At 44.4% G+C, this 22,527-nt stretch overlaps 2 protein-coding genes across 2 annotated transcripts in view; both read left to right on the top strand.

Moving 5' to 3' along the window:
* The window catches only part of sox17 (SRY-box transcription factor 17), a 3,169-nt gene extending 181 nt beyond the window's left edge, over window positions 1-2,988 (top strand). The window contains exons 1-2 of the mRNA XM_042068712.1: window positions 1-311; window positions 1,530-2,988. The exon at window positions 1-311 is cut by the window's left edge and continues 181 nt beyond it. Coding sequence (XP_041924646.1) covers window positions 20-311; window positions 1,530-2,650 — 1,413 coding nt within the window. The 5' untranslated portion in view covers window positions 1-19 and the 3' untranslated portion in view covers window positions 2,651-2,988. The remainder of the gene's footprint in view (window positions 312-1,529) is intronic.
* A 5,692-nt stretch (window positions 2,989-8,680) lies between these two features.
* Window positions 8,681-20,847, top strand: LOC121687845 (oxygen-regulated protein 1-like). Its single transcript, XM_042066963.1, has 4 exons — window positions 8,681-8,866; window positions 10,802-11,520; window positions 12,499-12,655; window positions 14,105-20,847. Exons 2-4 carry the CDS (start codon window positions 10,840-10,842, stop codon window positions 19,987-19,989), a joined length of 6,723 nt encoding a protein of 2,240 aa, XP_041922897.1. The 5' UTR covers window positions 8,681-8,866; window positions 10,802-10,839; the 3' UTR covers window positions 19,990-20,847.
* Window positions 20,848-22,527: the final 1,680 nt, after the last annotated feature.

Below are 22,527 nucleotides of genomic sequence, written 5' to 3'. Positions count from 1 at the left end.
TATCGGTGGTCGCGTGGAGATGAGCAGTCCTGATGCGGGTTACGCCAGCGACGACCAGACCCAGTCCCAGGGTGCAAACTCAATCATGATGCCCGTTATGGGTCACTGTGCGTGGGGAGCAGACCCGCTCAGTCCGCGCACAGACACCAAAGGCAAAGGTGAGTCGTGCGCAGGAGCTCCAGGTCGCGGGAAGAGTGAACCCCGGATCCGTAGACCGATGAACGCGTTTATGGTTTGGGCAAAAGACGAGCGCAAAAGGCTTGCACAACAGAACCCGGACCTCCACAATGCGGAGCTCAGTAAAATGCTGGGTAAGTGAAGGATATGAATGATTTTTTCACTATAAAACTGTTTTTTACTATTTTATTTACAGCTGTTAATAAAGACATACCGCTTGACCTCGGGGGCTGTTGTGAGTTGAGATTGATTATGTAACTTTTGTGAATTAATTAATATAGATCCGAAAAAGAACAGATTATTTCACACGGAGCTTTTACGTTATTGAACAATAAGGCTGTTATAGAATTAAAACGAAACTGTAATCTGCTCATTTCATATGAGCATGAATCAGGATATGTAGGGCCTATATTTGTCAGACTTCAAAGCTTTGATATCCTTTCATAATTCTCTAAAATGCTACGACAATTGCTCTAGGCTATGAATGGTATTGATGACATACTCTTAATTGTGTTACTGTATTGGTGTAATATAAGGCAAGCTATACCATACCATATATAAACCTTAACTTTACTTAAGTTTTGATCCTGTAATATCTGCAAAACATTTGACAACAAAGTTTTGTTCAAGATGTTGATAAAATGTTATGAGTTGGATTTCAACAGCCTTGTATATGCTCTGCAGTTAATATGATTATGTTGATGTTTGCAAATGAATAGCTGCAACCAGTGTTTTGTTTATTGATTATTTACTGAAGTTGTTGAACTATTCCTTCAAAATTACTCCTAAGTAATTTCTCTCCTACCCAGAACGACTATATTGTCTTCAGTTAACTATTGTGGTTGAATTGTTTTGGACTCTGAGGTAGACTGCCTCTATTGGTGTGAGTGTGTTCGCATGTGTGATTAACCGGAGTCAAATTCCTTGTTTGTTTACGCAAACCTGGCCAATAAAGCTGATTCTGTTTGTGTTTGCGTACGTGTGCACTGTGGAGGAGTCAGGGCCTGACTGTAATCAGTGTTTCCCATACATTTACTTATTTGTGGCGGCCCACCACAATATAAACATTGACCACCACACAATGATTTTCCAGGTTGTACTAAATTGTACTTAAATCTGGTTAGCATCATAACCACGCTGCGCTAATTTGCTAACAACTGTTGCATTCAAGTTAATTCTGCAAACCTACCACCACAAATAGAATTCAGTTCTGTGGGAAACACTGTGTAATGTTGTCATAGTGTTGCACTGTTGTGACTGACACGGTGCTGCTTGGGATAATTTTAGCCAGCTACTCCCAGACGGTGCGTTTGATCCTCGTGTGTCCCTGTCTCTGTTCGTCCCCCCTGCAGGGAAATCCTGGAAGTCGCTGGCGGTGGCTGAGAAACGTCCGTTTGTGGAGGAGGCGGAGCGACTGCGCGTGCAGCACATGCACGACCACCCCAACTACAAGTACCGTCCACGCCGGCGCAAGCAGGTGAAGCGCATCAAGCGGCTGGACAACAACTTCCTGTTGCAGACTGGCGCACCTGATCCCCAGGCTTCTTCTCTAAGCCTAGAAGGCCTGGGGTTGGCCTACCACCACCACCCCCACCATGAGCACGCTGGTTACCCCCTGTCTGCACCACCAGGTGGACTGGCGCAGTACTCCGAGTCCCAGGCTCTCCTGGGGCCTGTTGCTTTTGAGGCCTACAGCCTGCCCACGCCGGAGTCGTCTCCGCTGGACGAAGTGGAGAGCGAGGGTATGTTTCTGCCGCCCCACGGCCAGCAGGACGAGTGCCCCACGCTGCCCAGCTACCATGGCTACCAGGTGCCGCTCGGCGATTATGCCCCACCTGGGCACCATCCACAGGGTCACCTCACAAACCCACACGTACACCAGCACAGGAGCCCGCACACACAGCACCAGCAGCAGCAGCAGCACCAGCAGCAGCAGCATCAGCACAGCAGCGCGCACACACACCAGCACGGTGCCACACACACACAGCAACAGGCGCGCCACAGCCCGCACCCCCAGCAGCAGCAGCAGCAGCAAGGCGGCGCGCACGGCCTCCAGCAGGGCAGTGCGCTGGCCCTCCAGCACGCTGGCGCCCATGCACACAGCCCTCTCTCTGGCATCCACACCAGCCCCCTCTCTCACCCCGGCTCCATGTTCCACAGGCACCTCTCCGCACCCCCCTCTGAGACAGTGCTGCCCAGCTACATGGGCTGTCCAGCGTCGCTGGGAGTCTTCTACGGCGGTGGAGCCAAACGCCCCGGGGGGCAGCACGGTCAGCTCTCCCCGCCCTCGGACGCCCCAGGCCCGGTGGCCAGCTCGGCTGAGCTCCTGGGAGATGTGGACAGCAGCGAATTCGAGCAATACCTCCCCTACGGGGCCCCCGACGGCAGTCTGCAGGGGCCTGAGAGTCTGATATCAACCGTGCTGTCTGATGCATCCACAGCTGTCTACTACTGCAACTACACCAGCGCCTGACAGCACTGGCCATCATGCTGAATGGATCTGAACACTCTGGCTGGGCCACTGACCTCTTGTCACCTCTGCATCCACATCTCCTCCACACTTGCCATTGAGCTGAGAGTGTAATTGATTAAAATATGTTTAGTAAACTATTTCAATATTGTAAAATGACATTTTGGGGCAGAATGTGTCATGTTTTGTATTTAAAAATAAATTGATGGAAAAATTGTGATTTTTTAAATAAGGGGAATTTTAAGTGTGTAACAATTACCTTGAAGATATAACTTTTAGTAACTTTTGTAAAAACATCTTCTATTATCAATTTCTTTATATTTTTGCACTTTTGGAAAATAAAGGACAATAAGCAGCAAGGTATGATTTATTGACTTGGTAAGAGGTTTGAAAGGGGATTTTCATGAACCTTTACATTTCCATTGACCCCTTTTAAAATATCCACCTAACCTTTGACCTCACTTCCTCTGTGCCAAAGGCCTCAGACCCCTTTCCTGTTAAGGGTTGTGTGCAGGTTAATTGTGCTTGTGTGCATGTGTGAGTGTGTGTGTTTGGGGCAGTGTAAAGGGGTGTTTCCAGGGCCGAGTTCTCACAGAGATTAACACACCGGACGTCCTGTTTAACACACTGGACTTCCTGTTTTAGGCTGTCTCTGTTGGCTGGACAGGAAGAGGCTGTTAAATATTATTAAGTAGGATCTTAATCGCTGCACGCTATACTAAACAAAACCATCATTAATGTCAATAAAACCCAGCTGACACTCTCATTTCTGCATATATGGAAATACCCCGTCCTCAGAAACACACATACAAACACATAACACAAACTCATGTTACGTTACATTACATTTAGCAGACAGTTCTTGACCAATGTGACTTACATATGTTAGCTATATTACAAGGGATCACATAGTCCCCGGAGCAACTTGGTGTTAAGTGCCTTGCTCAAGGGCACAACGGTGGAAGCCGGGAATTGAACCGACAACTTTCAGGCTACTGCACGCTAGCCCAGCTCTTTAACCACTACACTACCATGGATCCCCATGCATTCATTACACATTACACATTCATTACACATTACACAATGTGCATCCACCAGTACATATAGTTTATACAGAACGCAACGCATGGATCCCATGTACGCTAAATGTGGGTATAGCCGTGAGCTCACAGATGCAATGGATGGAAGAAAGGTGAGCCTCAGAGGAGGTTATAAATACGATTTTGATTTTGTCTATTTTGAAGGAAGAGGTTCTTTTGTGTAGGGATGCTGACCTTAACCTCTGGATCCTTTTTATTTTTAGCAGGACTGAGGAAACATGTTCCAGTGACATATTCCAGTGACAGACATTCAGACACATTCACACACATCGAGAGAATCAGGAACAGTTATACAAACACACACACACACACACACACACACACACACACACAGACACACTGGTAGTGGCCGTTGTGTTATCTGTTTTCTGAGGTGTTAGCATAGGAATTAGCTCCTTCCCCCAACCTGCGGACACAGTTACTCCAGCAGGTGACAGGGGGTTTTAGGGACATTTAACAACAGGCTTAGGACCTGTTACCTTCAACATGCAGGTGGGATTTCATCCTTGCAGGTGTAAGTGGGTATGCGGGTGTGTGTGGGGGTGTGTTTGTTGTCTGTCTGTCTGTCTGCCTGCTTATTTAAAATGGTCAGTGAGATGTTTTAGACATTGTGATAAGGTAACACCAACTTTTCAGCGGAAAAATATTTGCATAGTTTCAGTGGATGGAGAGTTGCCTTATGACAAAGAAAGAAAGAAAGAAAGAAAGAAAGAAAGAAAGAAAGAAAAGAAGATTTTTCTGTGTGAAAGTACTATATGTGTTCATGTGTATGTGTAAAGAGACCTTGACACAGAGAGACCAAAAGGAGTGAGAGACAAAGACAAGAGAAGAGGGACAGAGAGATCACAGCTCCGTAGAAAATAGCAGCACACAGATTATCTTATTGGGAGTCCAATGTGTATTGGGAGCAGCTGCAGTGGATGGGTGTCTCCTGTCTAAAAGAGGGTGTGTGTGTGTGTGTGTGTGTGTGTGTGTGTGTGTCTGTCTGAGAGCACTTGTTTAATCCTCAGTCTATGAGTTTCTTTCCTAGCCTGATGACTTTCATGGGCCTGGCTCTTCCAAATCTTGTCCAGTTGTGCCACACTAAAAATAGAGCATCTGAGAAATAGATCTGACTCAATTACTTATTATATATTCACACACGCATCACACGTGCACAAAGGCATAGATACATTCAGACAAACAGACACACAGGACACACGGATGCACATGCACACACACACATAGACGGATGTTTCGGGGAGCACCTGTCTGTGATTCCCAGGCCTGTGGTGACGGCTGTGAGTGGGATCTGTGAAAGATTGGCTGGGAACATCCTCATTGGGGCAGGAAACCCAGTCCCCGAAACTCACAGCACTCGGACCATTCTGGGAGAGCAGAGAGGATTTCCTACCAAATAAAAATACAGAGAATCAAATATAAATAAAGAGGGACAGGGGCCAACATGTCATGACACGGTTGAGCCCTTTTGTTAGCGAGAGAGAGAGAGAGAGAGAGAGAGAGAGAGAGAGAGAGAGAGAACCTATCTGGTCGCCTGTCATAGTTTGATAGACAGAGTCAGTGACATGCTCTCTCATTCTCACCATTTTACAGATCATGTGTGTGTGTGTGTGTGTGTGTGTGTGTGTGTGTATGTGCATGTGAGCTTGTGTGTTCCCCATATTTTCAGGTGTGACTGTGGAACTTGGTTAGATAAACAGGAACATCCCTTTAACCATAGTCAGACTGACCCATGGGAAACACACACACACCGACATACACATCCATACATGCACAACATAAACACAAAAGCAAACAAACAAGCTGGTGTTTATTGTAAAACATGAATCATGTGTTTTGAGTTCTTAAACTAGGTCATCTGGTTATTATTGTGGTTTTCTCAGACAAATAATATGCTATTTAGCATATTTGCTGAACAAATGTTAAAACCCATATATAATAAATTTCAAGTGTCATATTATAAATACAATAATGTGATATAATATATCAATTGAATTCCATTTAGAAATGTTAACCACCCAGGTGTAGATTAAATGAGAATTAAACAAGCTGCAAAAAACGAACAAGTTATTAATTGAAATATTTAACGAGTAATTTATTTATGGCCTTGACAGTAGGCTAGATTATGGCGTGAAAAGGTCTAAGTCAGGGGTGTCAAAGGGCCCGCCAGCAGGTTTCATACGGCCCCCCAGATGTTTTAGGTAGGAAGGGAAAATTAGAAAAAAGATCCAGTTGTCTTCAACAATGTGTAATAAGCAATATCTCTATGATATGATAAATTGATAACCTAGCACTACAAACCATCCTCAGGAAGGAAGAAGTGGGAAAAACTAACATGGAAGTAGGGCATTTCAAGAGAGAAAGAGCAGTACATTATTTGTACTTGTTTGCTCATAAGTGATAGCCTATCATCAAATAACACTCTGATACCCATGCAGAAAAAGATAATGACCATGACGGCCCACCGCGAGGTCTCATTCCAACAAATCCGGCCCACTACTAACATGAGTTTGACACCCCTGGTCTAAGTGATTTAAAGCAGATTTCAGAAACAGACACTAGGGAGCGCTAAGCAACGAAATGAAATTGCCATTACTCATAGGTGCCTCTCTTTTACTTCCTGTGGATGCTACGGACGTCCCAGTGTTGGAAGAAGGCTTTTTTTTTTTTTTTTAAATAAGACTGTCAACAATGTTTAATTACTGATGATGATACGAGGACAGTCTCACCGCCTGCACATCATTAGATCACTTTTAGATTGTTAGCCTATAATCTATGTCTAGTTATAGGCCTACTTAGGCTATGATTTCTCAAATGTATTTTACTTGATGCGTCGATTTTCATCATGATCATATAAAACCTCATCCAAGACAAGACCTCATAAGTAGTGTCATTCATGGCGCACATAATATGATTCAGTCATGACTATGAATGATTGAGCTTCTGAAGTAAGTTTTTAGCATACTTGGCAGTAAGCAATTTCAGGTAGCTGAAAGATGATATCAAGAAAGATTATTCAACGTTACAGTAAGGAATTCAGAGTATATACTCCTAGGACACCTTAAATAAAGTAATATGTGATAGATACCGTGATAACGTTACTGTTGTGTGCTAGGATGTGTACGTGCATGTGTGTGTGTGTTTGTGTAGCTGAATGATCTGCTGCTGATTGAAGAGGATGTTTATCTGTGGATCATTCCTCTGCCCGCAGAATGGTTGGATGGAGTGGGGTGGCACAGTCAGGTAGGCCTATCAGTGTGGCACATTCCTCAGAATGCCTGGAAAGCTGGAAATTCCAGGGGAAGAGAGTGAGGTGAGGGAATGCGGGTGGAATGTTGCATAGCATGAATAACTTGGACTTAACCTATCTCGCCCTGTGCTCTGTCATGTTCCACTGCATTCTACATCAATTGACCTTGAGTCTGAGAAAGGCGCTATATAAATATATAAAACATATTATTATTATTATTATTATTATTCTGGAGAAGGTTAGGGAATATTGTTTTGATGTCACTGCCCCCAGCTGATGTAACAGAAGTGGAAGCCACAGGGTTGGAAGCCATATTCTCTGAACTCCTCACTGCTTCCCACCTCTACCCCATGTCCTCATGCATGTGGGCCTACTCCACTCTTAATCCCATATTCCAAGCATATTTCACATTTTTCCCCTGTAACAACATTTGCAGTATGCTGCCACTCCCGGAGATCCAAAGACATAAATAGAGTTGCATGGAATCCTAGGCCCTCAACTCTGCTACAGAGTCTAAATATAACACCGTAAGATATAAACAGTATGAATATATATATAGACTGTGTGTATGTGTGTGTTGTATATTGAAATGTGGTCTGTGTTCCATTCCTAAGGCTTGATCATTTTTTGTTTGTTGATTGGAATGACACATGGCAAAGTTCATGTAACACGGTGCAGTCTCAATGATCAGAGGACTTTTATTATACCCTCCCTCCCTCTTTCTCTCTCTCTCTCTCTGTAGGTCTCTGCCTGTCTCTCTCTTCAATTGTGTCCCTGAGTTTCCTCTTTCCTCTCTCTGTGTTTTGGGAACGGGACACACACGCCACAGGAGGCCACTCAGGCATTCCAGAATTCCTTTAGGTGCGGCATTCTTTCCCTGGCTATGTACGCCCACTAATGGCACACAGCACACTCACACACACACACGCCTACCTACACCCACTCTCACAGGTCTCAAACACACATTACAACTATGGTATATTCTTATATTGAGAGAAGCTATGAGAAATAAAATAAGAAATGTAGCTTTCAGACAATCACTGGATAACATTCAGATTATCACTGGACTGGTCTGTGCCCTGGGTCTGTATACTGTGTGTGCGTGTGCGTGTGCGTGTGTGCGTGCGTGTGTGTGTGCGCGCGCGCGCGTGTGTGTGTGTGTGTGTGTGTGTGTGTGTGTGTGTGTGTGTGTGTGTGAGTGACAGAGAGAGAGCTGAGCTGAGGGTAGAGGGTCACTCTGGTAGTGAATGGCAGTAGTGAAAAGGGTGTGTCCATGTATGGGCTGTAGAATCTCCCCTTCATACTCCTCTCCGTTTACCACTGAGGCTCTGGCTAAATCCTTATTAACCATATAATGAGATTACACCACTGCTACTGCAGGAAAGAAAGACAGAGGGCTACACAGACCATCTGGGTGCAACCCACTCTAATATAAAAAATACAATCTTCTTTAACCCTCTTTTACACACTCTTACTTTTTCCTGCTTTATCTCTTCTTCACGTACCCTTGCATTCTTTACCTACTCAGCGTTTTTTATTAGCTGTCATCATATGACATCTATATACTCTACATATGGTTATGGGTAATTCCATGAAGTTCAAATAGAAAAATATGACATGTGATATTCAGTGTACATATAGTACATTCATCCAGGTACAGGTCCACTGCTCCACTACCTCATGTGCCACAGGTGGCAGAGTGCTACTGCGGCCAAGATTAACTGTGAGCAAAGATTAAGCAAATTAGAACTGAAGTTCCTCCAAAGGTAACCTTCAGTCCAGGAAAGGCAAGCCAGCACGAGGATGGAATTACGTTGCCAGCAAACACACGGAAATATTACACAAATCAGTTTCATCGGAATGGATACTGTGAGTATATTTTCTTCATTACAGTTTTTACACAGAGTGTGGGTTTTTGTGGATCTAAAAATAAGTGTGATGAGCTGAGGTGACTAATGAATGTGATTTTATGCGATATTTAGTGCAGAAAAATCATATCTAGATGTGGATGAAGCCATTCCTTTTAATTTGAGCTTCTCAAAAACCTGAGTTATAGCAAAAGATGTAGCTGTTTTGTTTGAGACCTTGCGTGTACATAATGGGATTAAGGCTCGGTGATGTGTATGCTGTAGCTGTATTCAGTATTTCACTCTGTGCTGCTTGCTTTAGTGCTGTTTTATTGTTTTGTATTCTTCTATTATTTCAGACTAAATAGAGTTATAGATATTGAATGTCAGGTAATTATTAATCAAAATCCATTTTTGGTTGTCATATATTCTTCCCTGACATCTCGGCAGTAATGTTGTCACAGCTCTACCTTGTCTCTCTCCGAGTCGTATCATGGGCTTTGCTGTCATTTTAAAAAACACTCCCACATGTGTAATGTCAACATCAATTTCATAATAGCACTCTAGGGGCATGGGAGGATATTTGATGAATTGCTGGACTTTGCTGATGAGTGTGTATGTTTGCTTTGGCATGATGCCAGTCTGGAGGTGTCCACTGGTGCTCAGGCAAGCTGTAAACAACATCTGTCATCAATATGCCCACAGTCTGCCACTAGTGATCTACTGAGTGCCAGCTCGTTATTTATGTGACGTGACAATGATTTCTAATGTCATCAGTTGGATTATCAGTTCTAAAGAGGCACTACAGTGTGTTTGTGTAAAATTGATTAGCAAATAAACTAACAGCCAACAGACTCGAGTTGCAAAGACAAATAACAGCACAGTGGTCACTTATAAAAGCATGTAAATGTGCTACTGCTAGTCAATGCATTTGGGTGATACTTTTTACATACATTTTCCAATGTTTTCAACCCAAAGCACAAACTACATAGTGAATATCCTACAGGGAATGTGAACGAAAGGTTTTCAACTGTCCTTTACATGGCCATACACCATCAAAATGAATTTGACAACAAAAATACCTATAAACCCCTGCAAAATAATGTGTAAGTGCCATTATTATTAATGTACTAAAGCAGCAAGATATATTGCCTCAACTATAAAAACTGGTTTCGCATTATCTTCATGTAATTTGAAGTTTTGAGATCTAAGTGGGTTACCCTGTGCCAAATTGACCATTAGTCCCTCTGAACTGCTTGCTTGTCAAACTGAAAGGACTGGCCAGACCAACACAAACTCCATCATACCAAAGAGACGTCATTATGTTGGTCACAGAGCAAAGGCTAAAAGTTTTTATTTTGAATTCTTTGGCTACAGGATTTATAAAGAGGATGATGGATTATAATACAGGGCTCTGTTAAAGGTCCATTATAACTAAGTACCTTAAAAATACTAAATTTAAGTTATCTAAATAGGCTGAAAAATATACACTCAGAAGCAGTCTATATTTGTGTTTTATTACTGATAGTCTTTGGTATCAGCATTCACACAGAGGCTGATACAACCTAGATCAAGAATCAATTAGAATCCAAGATTATACTTATTTCCTTCCTTACTGTATTTATATTATATTCTAATACATTATACTTGCATAAGAGTATAATGGGCTCCTCCAAGAAATAAAAATAGTGTGTATTATAGTTAGTCCTAGTGTTGTGCATGTTGTGATAGTGTTTTGTTTACAGATATGTCTGAGGGAGTGTGTACTGTATGTCCAGTGTGTGTGTGTGTGTGTGTGTGTGTGTGTGTGTGTGTGTGTGTGTGTGTGTGTAAGTGTGTGTCGTGTGTATGGGCATGTGCATGCGTAACCTTTGTAAACCTCACACAGTGTTTCTGACTGCACGCACTTTCCTATTCTTTAGTTTTGTGTTTTCCTTTCCCTCTCTGTGTCTCTCAGAACATCTGAGCCAGCCCACCACAGTCCTGGCTGACAGCATGAGTGACGCCACAAGCCCCTCGCGGAAGCATGGCCCGCTGCAGCCCCAGTCGTCGGGCAGCGGCCGCACCATGATGACGGCGTGGCGCCAGCAGCCGTACCTGCACGAGCCCATCTCCTCCAAGCATGTGTGCTTCTACAAGAGCGGCGACTCGCAGTTCAGTGGCCTGCCCGTGGTCATCAACAACCGCACCTTCAAGACGTTCGAGTCGCTGCTGGACAGCCTGTCGCGGCGCGTGCCCCTGCCGTTCGGCGTGCGCACCATCACCACGCCGCGCGGCCACACCACCGTGCGCTCCCTCGACCAGCTGCAAAATGGCCACTCGTACATCTGCTCGGACCAGCGCACCGTAAAGCCCGTGGACCTAGAACGAGCGCGTCGGCGACCGCCGCCCTGGTACCACGCGCGGCCTGCCAGCGGGCCCCGGCGCCGGGCGCTGCAGCAGCCCCAGCGGCTAGAGATCCGACCGCGGCGCAGGGGCCGTAGGGGACGTGAGTCCACGCCGCACCTGCTCAGCACGCCCAAGAGGCTGGTGGTGTTCCGCAACGGGGAGCCCGAGGAGAGGCACACGCTGCTGCTGCAGAGGAGGAGCGCCCGCTCCTTCGAGGCCCTGCTGGACTATATGTCCGAGGTCATGCGCTTCCCTGTGGTCAAGCTCTACATGCCTGATGGGCGCAGGGTGAGAGCCTCTTTTCTTTGTCTTGTTCTGGAATGTTCTTTATTTTGTATCGTTTGGGGATGTTTGTTTTCTTTTGTTTCTGTGAGTTTGATTTGCTTGGTTTTGCAGCATCATCTACTCTCTTTAGGCCTTTTCCACACACACACACACACACACACACACACACACACACACACACACACACACACACACACACAAACACACACATACACATACACATACACATACACATACACATACACATACACACACACATATATATCATGTATCTTTCGTTCTCACTGCCTTTCTTCAGCAGTAAGCCACACAGATACAAAAATCGTACTCGCTTCACCTGTGTGTTCACCTTTGAGCGCACAGTCTGAGCACTGTGTGAGCGCACAGTCACAGCATGATGTGGACCTTGCTTTGCATGATCAACGTCATTTATAGTTACCTTAATCTGGCCTTACATCCACTCCTTCTATTTTTGGCTGTGTTACCCTCTGCAGTGAGGGAAACGTGACAATAATGTAGTGGGGGGGTTGCTGCTGTGTGTTCAGGTGGTTTTAAGCCAGTGACATCATGGTTTGACCCACTGTTGCTGGGCGTGTAAATAACTCCCAGAAAGAGAGAAACCAGTAATCTCCTTTAGTGTCTCATCCTCTTATGTCCCAGTGCATGCTGGGAGTGCACCTGACAAGGGGCATCAGGATCGCATGCTCAGTCCCCCCCCCCCCCCCCCCCCGGCAGGAATCAGTCACTGCACAAAGACAACAGCGCCTATATTAATATAGTTACATATAAATCATGACAAATAAACAATTTTAAATGAGTTTAAGACTCAAAAATACATACTTGTGTTCAATAACAGACTTTACCACCAAGTGTTCAACTGTGATATATAGAGAAGTAAAGTAAAGTACCAGGACATAATTTGATGTCTATTAAAAGTATGTTAGTCATGTGTGCCTTTCACACTGTTCTCCTTTGTCACAGGTGGATGGTCTCCCAACTCTGATCCTGTGCTCTGGGGTATTGGTGGCAGCAGGCCGGGAGCCATTTAAAGTAGGAGACTATGACACCCAGAGGCCCACTGCTCCAACATGGCTGCCTGCCAAAAGAGTTGGAACTAAATGGGTGCATCCCTCACACCGTAAGTCTGGGCTTTATATAGCATCTTTCGTGTGTAGCCTACGGTGTGTGTATATATAGCAGCTTTTGGGTGATTGCAAAACGTGTGTATGCATGTGTGTGGTGTTTGTGTCACAATTGCCATTACATAACTGTACTACCCAACTTTGATATCTTGTTAAAGTATTTAAATAATTACCAGGACTTTCTGTACAGATTCCTGAAATTAAATATCATAGCATTATGATGTGTTTCTTTTTATTATTATTATTCAAAATTCTGTGATGAGGTTTTTTTTATGAGAATTTGCTCCCCTTTATAGTTGGATTTCAATTTCAATTTCAATTGAATTGTGCTTATAGACCACCAAAACATTACACATGTGTCATGGCACTTTACAGAGTGTTAGACAATCAGAGAAAAGAAAAGAAAAGAAATTGAAAAGATTTCCCCTCCTTGTTTTCAGTGTGAGACTAAGATAATTCACCCAATCCTCTTTATCCTGAACTCCAAGCCAGGGGTGCCAACAGTGAAATTAAACTTAAATTGGCACATTAAACTCCATTAAACCAAATAGTTTCAGAAGTGCAGCAATAATCAAATAAAATCAAATATTTCTTGTAAACAATGATTTTAAATTCCAAACAAAATACATGTCCATATCTGTTTAGCCCTGCTGCCTTCAGCGCAGCCATTGGTTATGTTGAAAGCACTGCTCTGTCTGTCATCAAATAAAGCCCACCCCATGCCGGATAAGCAATTATGATTAGTTCCTGGGGTTTTGGAAAAATGGAAAAAGGTGTCAATGGCCTCTTTGCCAGACTGACCTGCTGAGCAAATTCAGATTTGCCAAATAGTTCGCCCAGGCTAATGAGGCCTTGGTTTTCAGTATTTTGTAGAGGGAAGGATGGCACACAGTAGCACCTCACTGGCAGCTCAGTTGGGGGCAGCTATCTAGCCCCAGCACCTCTCAGTGCCAGCCTTAGTTTGCTCAGGCTCATGTGCATGTTTCATAACCATTTACCAATCTGTGGAAGAAAATATCGTTTGTGAATGGTGAGTGTTTGTGGGATGTGTCTGTGTGTGGGTTTTTGTGGATGTATTTTTACTGCTTGTCTGTGTGTCACCCTGCCTATGACAGAGGGCTGTGTGGTGTGTGTGTGTCTGTGGGAGGGATGAGACCAGAGAGTGCTGAGGTTGTAATAACTACTGTAATACCTTCAGCGACCTACTTACACCTCATACCGCTCATACAGACTAGTCCAGATAGGCGCTAAGACATGGCTCAGTCTCATCATGCTATCCTGCTTGGTGCTTCATGGAACTAATGTGTGCTTTTATTTTGTTTTCTTTACTTCATGCTCCCTGGCTGTTGTCATCTGCCTTGACATGGATCATTTGACTGAATGGTCCTCTCCCTTCTCCTGGCTCCTTGGACCTTATCAATGCTCCTGACGTCACACTTTCAAAGGGAAAAAGAAATCAGGATCCAGCAGCCTAAAATCTCGCCTCTTTTCGCCATCCTCAGAGCGTTTCTTCGTGAACCAGATCCACAACAGTGTGGCAGGGAGTGCGGGAGACTACCCCAGTAATGCTGCCGGCTCAGTGGAGATGGAGACTGGCAATCCCCTGGGCTCCTTGGCTGGGACAGACATACTGACATATGGAGAGGCCATGGGTGACACCCAGACACTTCCTGATGATGACATTGAAAAGTCCTTCCGTGTCAATCAGGACGGCAGCATGACAGTGGAGATGAAGGTCCGCCTGACCATCAAGGAAGAGGAGACGGTTCATTGGACCACAACCCTCAGTAGGTCTGCAGCATCCAATCAAATGGGAGAATCAAGTATCATATCAGGTGATGTGAACACTGGTTTACGAGACAACTCCCACCTCCTTCCGGATCTTGACCCTGATGCTGCTGCCATGGAGACCAGCTGTTACAATCAAGATTTGCCCCCTCCAATGATGGACAGTGCATATTCTGAACAAGCTGGGGAGAAAGAAGAGGAAGAACAGGGAAGGAACGCACAGGTCCTAAGTTCCCTTGCCCACCGAGTGCCTACACCAGGTCCACGCAAGGCCTGGCAGATGCAGGCATCAGTAGAAAATGCCCAGCAGGGGCCTGAGAGAGAGGGTCAGGAGGGCGTAGTGGGCTCTTACTCCTACAGGGAGGAGAAACAGGAGTACTGCATGGTGCGGCAGACAACCAACCGGCCAGTGCCCAAACCTCGGAATGCTACCCTTTCAGAGACCAACAAAACAATGAACTCTAGCACAAGTATGCAGTCCCAGTACAAATCTGCTGAGGTTCTCAAGCTTCAGAACAGTGGCGAGGAGATCAGGGAGACCGTCCTCCACATTTATGAGCAGCAGACTTGCCAGGACAACTTTGTTGCCAACACACAGGTGCGGGTTCAGGGTGTATCTCTGTACAGCCCACTGCATGGCCGGCCTGCCACCTCAGAGACTGTGTTCCCAGCCTCTTCAGAGAGAACGTTCCGCTCATCCAGTCTGGACTTGGAGTCTGAGCAAAATCTCTCCTCTGCTAGCAAGTCAAATAGCAGAGGGAAGCAGAATGACGATCTCTTATTGTCTTCCAACACACCCCTTTGCCAAACCTCAGTTGGTACTGATAAATGTTCTACTGCAGTCTTAGGAAAGAAGATTGATTCTTCTGATTCAAATCAACAAACAGCAGAATACAATGGAGATACCCAGATCCTAACTAAGAAAAGGAAACCTGTTAAATTTGTGTTAAAAAAGAACAGTCACATTTTTCAAAGCACAGCGTCAGAGAAAAAACGGAGTGAACATGTAGCAGAAATTCTGAAAGGAATTCGCCGAAGAAAAAACAATCCAGGCACTTCAGTGGGACTTGTAAAAGGTGCAGAGCGCCTCAGAGTCAAAACTGCTCAAAAGCTGCTCAAGAAAAGACAGAGAATGCGGGCAGCTGAATATAATGTGCCAGGTTCTGACAAGAGTTCTCTACAGAGGAGTTCGGCAGAAGATACAACGCAAGTAAAAGAGCATCAGAATGAGCTGTCAAAGGCTGTCACAGAAGAGAAGAAAGCAGAAAAAAGTCAGACCCTAAATGTTACGCAGAAAAGAAATGTTCTTGAAGTTGAGGGGCTTCGAGGCAAAGTGGCCCTGATTCGCCAGACATCCATGCATGATGAGAAGCGGACCACACGGGAAACGGTCGAGCTGAGCGAGAGCGTTTCTCTGCCTGCCCTCAACTCCTCGTCCTCCATGATAAACGAGTACGTGGAGCAGTGGCTGCTGAAGAGCCGTGATGATGCCATCTCAGAGTTGGAGGAGGCACCTCCCTGTAACACGGACCTCAATTCTGAGTCTGCCTCTCAAACAGGCGATGAGCCAAGAGCGCTCTTCCATGTCAGCACTGACAGGGAAGCATCTTTTGAGATTGGCTGTGAAATGATCCATATGACTGAGGACCCCAGTGGAGATGCTTTAACAGCCAGCCTGCCCAGTCTAGTGCAGCTCTCACAGATTAGTCAGGACCCATTTCAGGCTGTAGAGCCCACAATACCTACAACAGAGCTAATGCAAACACAACAAAAGGATTTAAATAAAAGTGATGGTTTTCAGAGGACACCACCAGCCAATCCAACAATGGAAAGGAATACAATGCCTACAAACAGTAATCTAGCAAAGGAAAATGAGCCATCTAATGAGTCTCACATTTTCCTTGACCCTTCACCTCCCAAACCATTACCCAGAAGTAATACTTTAGAAAATAAACAATCCGTCAACTTGGAAAAACCATCATTAAGATACGAGTCTCAAAGAAAAGCAATCACCAATCAAACATCAGATAAAACACCCCAACCCAGTCAAAAGGTTTGTGAAGAGTCACTATTGTATAGCTCTACCTCATTGAAGCCCAGTCCCATGTCCCCTGTGGTAGAGAGCATACAGATGGTCACTAAATCCACAGAGAGAAATATAGCATCATCTGATTCACATAGACAAACCAAACAGGTTATAAAAAGCGCCAACTTTCCCCCACCGCCTCAGGACACTGAAAGAAGACCCCAAACATCAAATGTAGTAGCAACCCAAAAGTCCTACACAGTGAGGATGGCGGCCCGTCCCGACATGAGACCAGTGGTAGAACAGCTCTGCCTATCCATCCACTCCATAAAAGAGACAACTCAGCAGAAGCGTCCCTCATGCCTGGAAAAGTCCAACAGCTTGCCTGACTTCTCATCCCACATCGCTTCAACCTTTGGGTCATCCACTCGCGTCCTCTTGGCTTTTCTCTCTGTAATGACACTAAAGGATGGCCTTGCCAATCTGAATTCAAACAAGCAACCAGGCATTGATAACCTGAGTTACTCAGAAGCCCTGAGGTTACTTGACTCCCTTAAAGAGTTAGCCAGGATTGAAGATGCACATGTTCTGAGCGAAAGTCTGAGTGCCCTGCAGAACTCAATCTCCAGGCACTTGCTGCAAAGCTGGAGGGGATTTCAGGAGCTGAGGGACCAGGTGAGGAGTCGCAGTGGCACTCCCAGCAGCTCTGAGAGTGAGGGCCCTCCCGATGTCGAACCAGAGGAGGAGAAGGTCATCCAGGAGCTCATGGGAGAGCTGGGAGTACCAGAGAGAGTCAGAGAGGAACTGGCCAAATTAAACAGCACAGGTGAGAGGAGTGCATGCGAACAGGCAAGCATTAAAGAAACCCTGGCGACTATTAAAGGTAAAGCCTCTCACTTCCAGAATGTGAAAATGAAGTTCACTGAAAACATTGTGGGGGGAACCAATCAAGAGAAGATACCTGAAGAGCACAAATTGACTGTAGAGAGTGCTAGGGAGAGTTACCCCAACCAAAATACTGTTACAGTGCAACAATCTGAAGAATACTTTAAGGAGGAGAGTTACGACCAGGAGAGCACCGAGAGTTATCACAAAGAGTTGGATGCTGAGGAGAGCCACTATGAGGAGATGGCTGAGTCGCTACCAGAGCTTACACTGAATGGCTTTATAGATTCCCACCCCGTAGAAGATGCTGCCAGCATTGCAGATTCAGGGATGGGTGAAAATGTCACACAATCCAGTGTTGCTTTGTCTAATAGCAATCTGATGCCAAATGTGAGTTCAGGTGAACAAAATTCAGCTGATGAAAAGGGGCAGCCTGACTCAAAATGTCAGTTTATCTACATGGATAGCCAGGCAGAACATCTTGCACAGTCAAAAGCTGAATCTGATATTCATCCAGGCAGGCAACTCAGTGATGAGGAGAAATCAAGTCAAGAGGAGATGCTTATGGAGGAACAGAAAAATACTGATGAGACAGAAAATAAAGGGGTTGAGATCCCGAGTGCTGAGAATGAGGATGTTTCTCCCACAGAGGAAGAGACTGAAGCAGTGGAACCACAGATTAGTGTGGAAGAAGAAAAGCCCTCCAGCTCTGAAGGCCTAGAAGATGAGGAAGATGAAGATGATATCTGTGAGGAACTTATGGGTCTTTCAGACGAGCAGGTAGATGAGAGAGATAAATTTAGTGACACTCAAACCCAGCATGCACCTCTGGTAGAATACATTACTAATGCTAGTCAGACTAGTCTTGCTCAAGGACGCCATGAAAAAATGGGTGAAACTGAGAGTAGAAGTGAAGCCTTGAGTCAACTTAGAGAAGCACCTACCTTTCAAATTCATCAGGATAATGAAGAAAAACTAAAAAAACAGGAGAACAGTGCAGTGAAAAATGATGGAGATAACACTCATAGTGAGGGGAAAGCCCATCCCTCTCATACAGAGAGGCCTTCAAGCCCTGTAGAGCACCATATCATCTTGGAGAACCCAGAGTGCTACTCCATCTATCAGGAAAGTTATTTGGCAGAACTGCAGTGGGCAACAGGGGGGGTAGTGAGTCACAGGACTGCCTCTTTTCTTTATCCTGAGGAGAGGACCAACGTGGGAGGACTTATCAGTAACTTTGAAGAGCAGCCAAGGCATGTTGAACAAAAAGAAAAGAAAACCCCCAAGAGATCCAGAAATGAGCTCTCGAGATCTCATATTGAGGTCCAAGAAGTCTCTGAGAATGATGATTTCACTAGTGTATCCCATCTCTCTGATGAACAGACTAAGATAGAGGAGTTCAAGACGGGAACTCCAGAGGCAAAGCGATCACCAAGCGTCACGGAAATCCGGCAGACCATTTTGAATAATACCTCCTCTCAGCTTATTAACACAAGCAGGAGCTCCCCAGCATCAAGAGTTACATCCCCGTTGGCTTTCAGTTATGACTCCAGATCTCGAGACTCAGAGGGCAGCCCTCAGGCCAACAGAGTGAAGTCCATCAGGGAAATGTTCCTGGCCAAAAGCAGCTCAGAAAATCAGTTTGTTCAGAGACGACACCCTGGCCCTCTCAGGACTGATCGATCAGAATCGCGTCCTGCGACATCTGACAGTGGAGCTACTGGATCCCAACATTCCCCAGATGTCTCCAGTGCAGAGGAGGACACAGGGAGAATGGCCATAGCTAAAGGGTATGTCAGGAGAACTATTGAACGTCTCTATGGAGGGGGCGGAACTGGAAAAGCTCCTGAGGCAAACAGACCTCCGTCTGCATCCAAAGGCAAGCGAAAGGAAGCTCTCTTGCAGAATACTGTCAGGAGCCTTGCTGCCGTCCACGAGGCTCGCTCACGTGTCATATCTGACCTGTCTTACTTCAATGCCACAAGCTCATTTGACATAACTGAGCCAACGCAGTGCATCGCCATGAATGCCCAAGTAGGCAGCAAAAATGCAGTTCTCATCGATGAGGGCCGCTGGCTCATGCGTGAAAACCACCCCCTCCAGACCACACTACTGGAGTCACCGGGTACACCTGCAAACATGAAATCCTCATCATCAGACTATGAGTGTGGGACCACTAAAGGAGACAGGAAAGAAGATGCCCCATACTCCCACTTCAGCTCTGCTAAATCACACAGCACAGATACGGAGGAGCCAGTTGTTCCACATTGCACCTACCTCACCCTACCACATGGGGGTGACTCGGAACCTGAGGAGGACGAGCCCTGTCCTAAGGCTGACCCTTCCAAGAAGAAGAAAGAGCAGAAGGTGGCCCCCATCACAGAGGCACCCAAAGCGTGCTCAGAAAGAAATGGAGTTCTGCCAGCCTTCATCCCAGAGTTCAAGAAAAGCAATAATAAAGTGCACCCTTTGATGGACTTCCTGCCACTCTCACCCCCAGTGATGACTCAGCCGTCTAAAAGACAGGCCTCACAGGCTACACAGATGGGAGTGGCCCAGCGCACTGCTGCTGAACCAGACTTTTTGGAGATGCTGTATCTTGCGTGTGGAGAGCATTGCCCCTTCCTCTGAACCAACCACTCAGGAAACCTGCTTATTCTAATTTAAGTTAGCGTGCTAGATTGACCGTTAGAAGACCCTACAATTAGACCACACTAATCCCTGCAAGTAGATCAATACTGTACATGAGTTCCAGCAACAAACCTTCCTGAGGTAGTGTGAGCCTCTGTAGTGTGTTGGGCTAGAGGAGGAACCTTAAATGTGAAAGAGCATGCAGTCGCATGACAAGTGGACTGGACTTATGATGGACAACTTAACAAAAATAAACCGTGAAAGCTACTGTATAGTGCCTAATATCATGTTGGTAAAACTCCTATGATCTTGCATGAACAATTGAACATGTTCACAAAATCTTCATGTTTTTGTATGACTCTTTAATGTAATCTATTCATCTTGCTGTGATACCACTATGGTAAGCGGAGGTCTCTATATTTAGCACACAGAGATTGTATATCACCCCTCTTGGAAAGCCTGGGTAAACTGGCCATGATTCAGAAAGGCCATTTGGGTAATCCTGTTTTAAACTCTTTAAAGAGCTCAGAAGTGCAGATGCCATAGTCCAGGTAGTCACACAAGGACACGCCAATTCAGTTAAAAACAAACAGCAACCTGTTTTTCCAGTACATGAAAACGTACATACCTGGACATTTTTAAAGTGTTCATAACCTATGCACCAAATATTGAATTAAATTTGTATTAAATGTATATAAAATACCCTGTTATCACAAACACAATGTAGGTTGTGCATTTTAACAGTAGAAACAGGCAGTGTAATATCATATTAGTGGTGATTAGTTAATAAGAGTAAGACCATGTAAAAATCAATGGCAGCTGGAAACTGTATGTTTCACATCTTTGTATGTTGTTATGCCTTTGTTCATTAAATACACATTATATTCTACAATGTTGTTGTATCCTGTGTGATGTGTAATGTTAAATAGGCTTGGTTGTTGATTGGCTACTGTGGGAAATCCCCTATACAGCACAAGGAACTTAACACCTCCTTTATTTACTATCCTTATATCTTTTTCATAAGCACTTTATAATAAAACCCATTATCTTATACTTTAAGGTTATATAGGAGGAACATTGATTCTGAAACATCTTTGTATCATATTATTAGTCATATAGATCATTATAATTTATACTGTTAAATGGTTATGGATCTGGTCAACATAATCTCTCATATATTTATGTGCAATCAACTCTATTGTACCTATGTTGTTGTTCTTGCTTCTAATACTGTTGCTATGGCCACTATGATTACCATTACTATGATTACCATTGCCACCACTTCCTCTTCTACCACCACTACTGTGACTACTACCACACATTGCATTATTACAAACAACTGAGCATTTATATACATGATAATGCATGTAAAATAATGCTGTTCTGCTTTCTTTTTTAAGTAAGTTGGGTTATTTTTAAGGTCATTATGTTGTTACAGGGAGCAAAGGAATGCAGGATCAGCACTATGTTTACATATTTACCAGAGTAAGTGGGAGAGGGGGTACTAAGGTCAGTTACGACATTCTGCAGTGAGCTTGTTTATCCACTGGGTGCCAGCATTTATGCAAACTTGGGTAATCACAGGTGTATTTCTTTATGCTTTATGTATCTTGTTGCTATGAAATGGGACTGGGAAATGGCACTCATCTAACAGTAAAATATGCAATTGCTTAGACAAGTGTTTGAATCAATCCTCTCTTCCATGCTATCTTTAAAGTAATAAAGAAGAGGCTTTAATAAAGGAATCACCCAGTTTGAATATAAAATCAGTTGGCCTTTGTATCAAAGGCTTGACATGTGAGTGTATTAAAATTAAGACAAACATTTGATCAAGAGAACAGTCATGCATTGTGCATTCAATGAGCATTGTATAACACAAATGAAAGTAGAGGGCCGGAAATTCAGACAGGCCTGGTGAGAGAGAGAGAGATAGTGTGTGTGAGAGAGAGAGAGAGGGAGAGAGAGATAGTGTGTGTGTGTGTGTGTGTGTGTGAGGGAGAGAGAGAGAGTGAGAGAGTCCCAGACAGAAACCTTCCTGTGTCTGAATTCCTAAACTGAAATATTATTGCAGAATGGCTTAAAACGTTCAGTGGGACATCATCATGTATGACATTGCATGACAGTATTACAGTATGACATTCTTTGACACTTTCCATTATTATTAAACACCTTGTGATATTACTACAACATTGGTTATTTATTGGTTATTACTATAACAACAAACAAACAACCATAACAGTGTTTCCCTGGATCTAGAATGGATTTGAACATCCTTGTGTCTTCATACAAGACCCCAAACATCCCCAAATGATCTCCAACCTCGAGCCTAAAAGACTGAAAAGTTTCCCAATGAGATAATGACAATGAGAAGCATATACATGAATCGTTTTTGCATTTTTATATACTGGTATTCCGAACATACTATTATTTTGTAGTCAATAAAATATACGTAAATACACTGGTATAAAATGGTCTTGTTCTGAACCAAGTAAAAAAACAATAATGTGTGATTTTTCTTCTGACAAACTGAGTTGCCAT

This window comes from Alosa sapidissima, chromosome 17 (genome assembly GCF_018492685.1).
Source record: "Alosa sapidissima isolate fAloSap1 chromosome 17, fAloSap1.pri, whole genome shotgun sequence".
Taxonomy (NCBI): domain Eukaryota; kingdom Metazoa; phylum Chordata; class Actinopteri; order Clupeiformes; family Clupeidae; genus Alosa; species Alosa sapidissima.
Note: the sequence above shows the minus strand (reverse complement) of the source record. Positions and strands in the feature narration are given on the sequence as shown.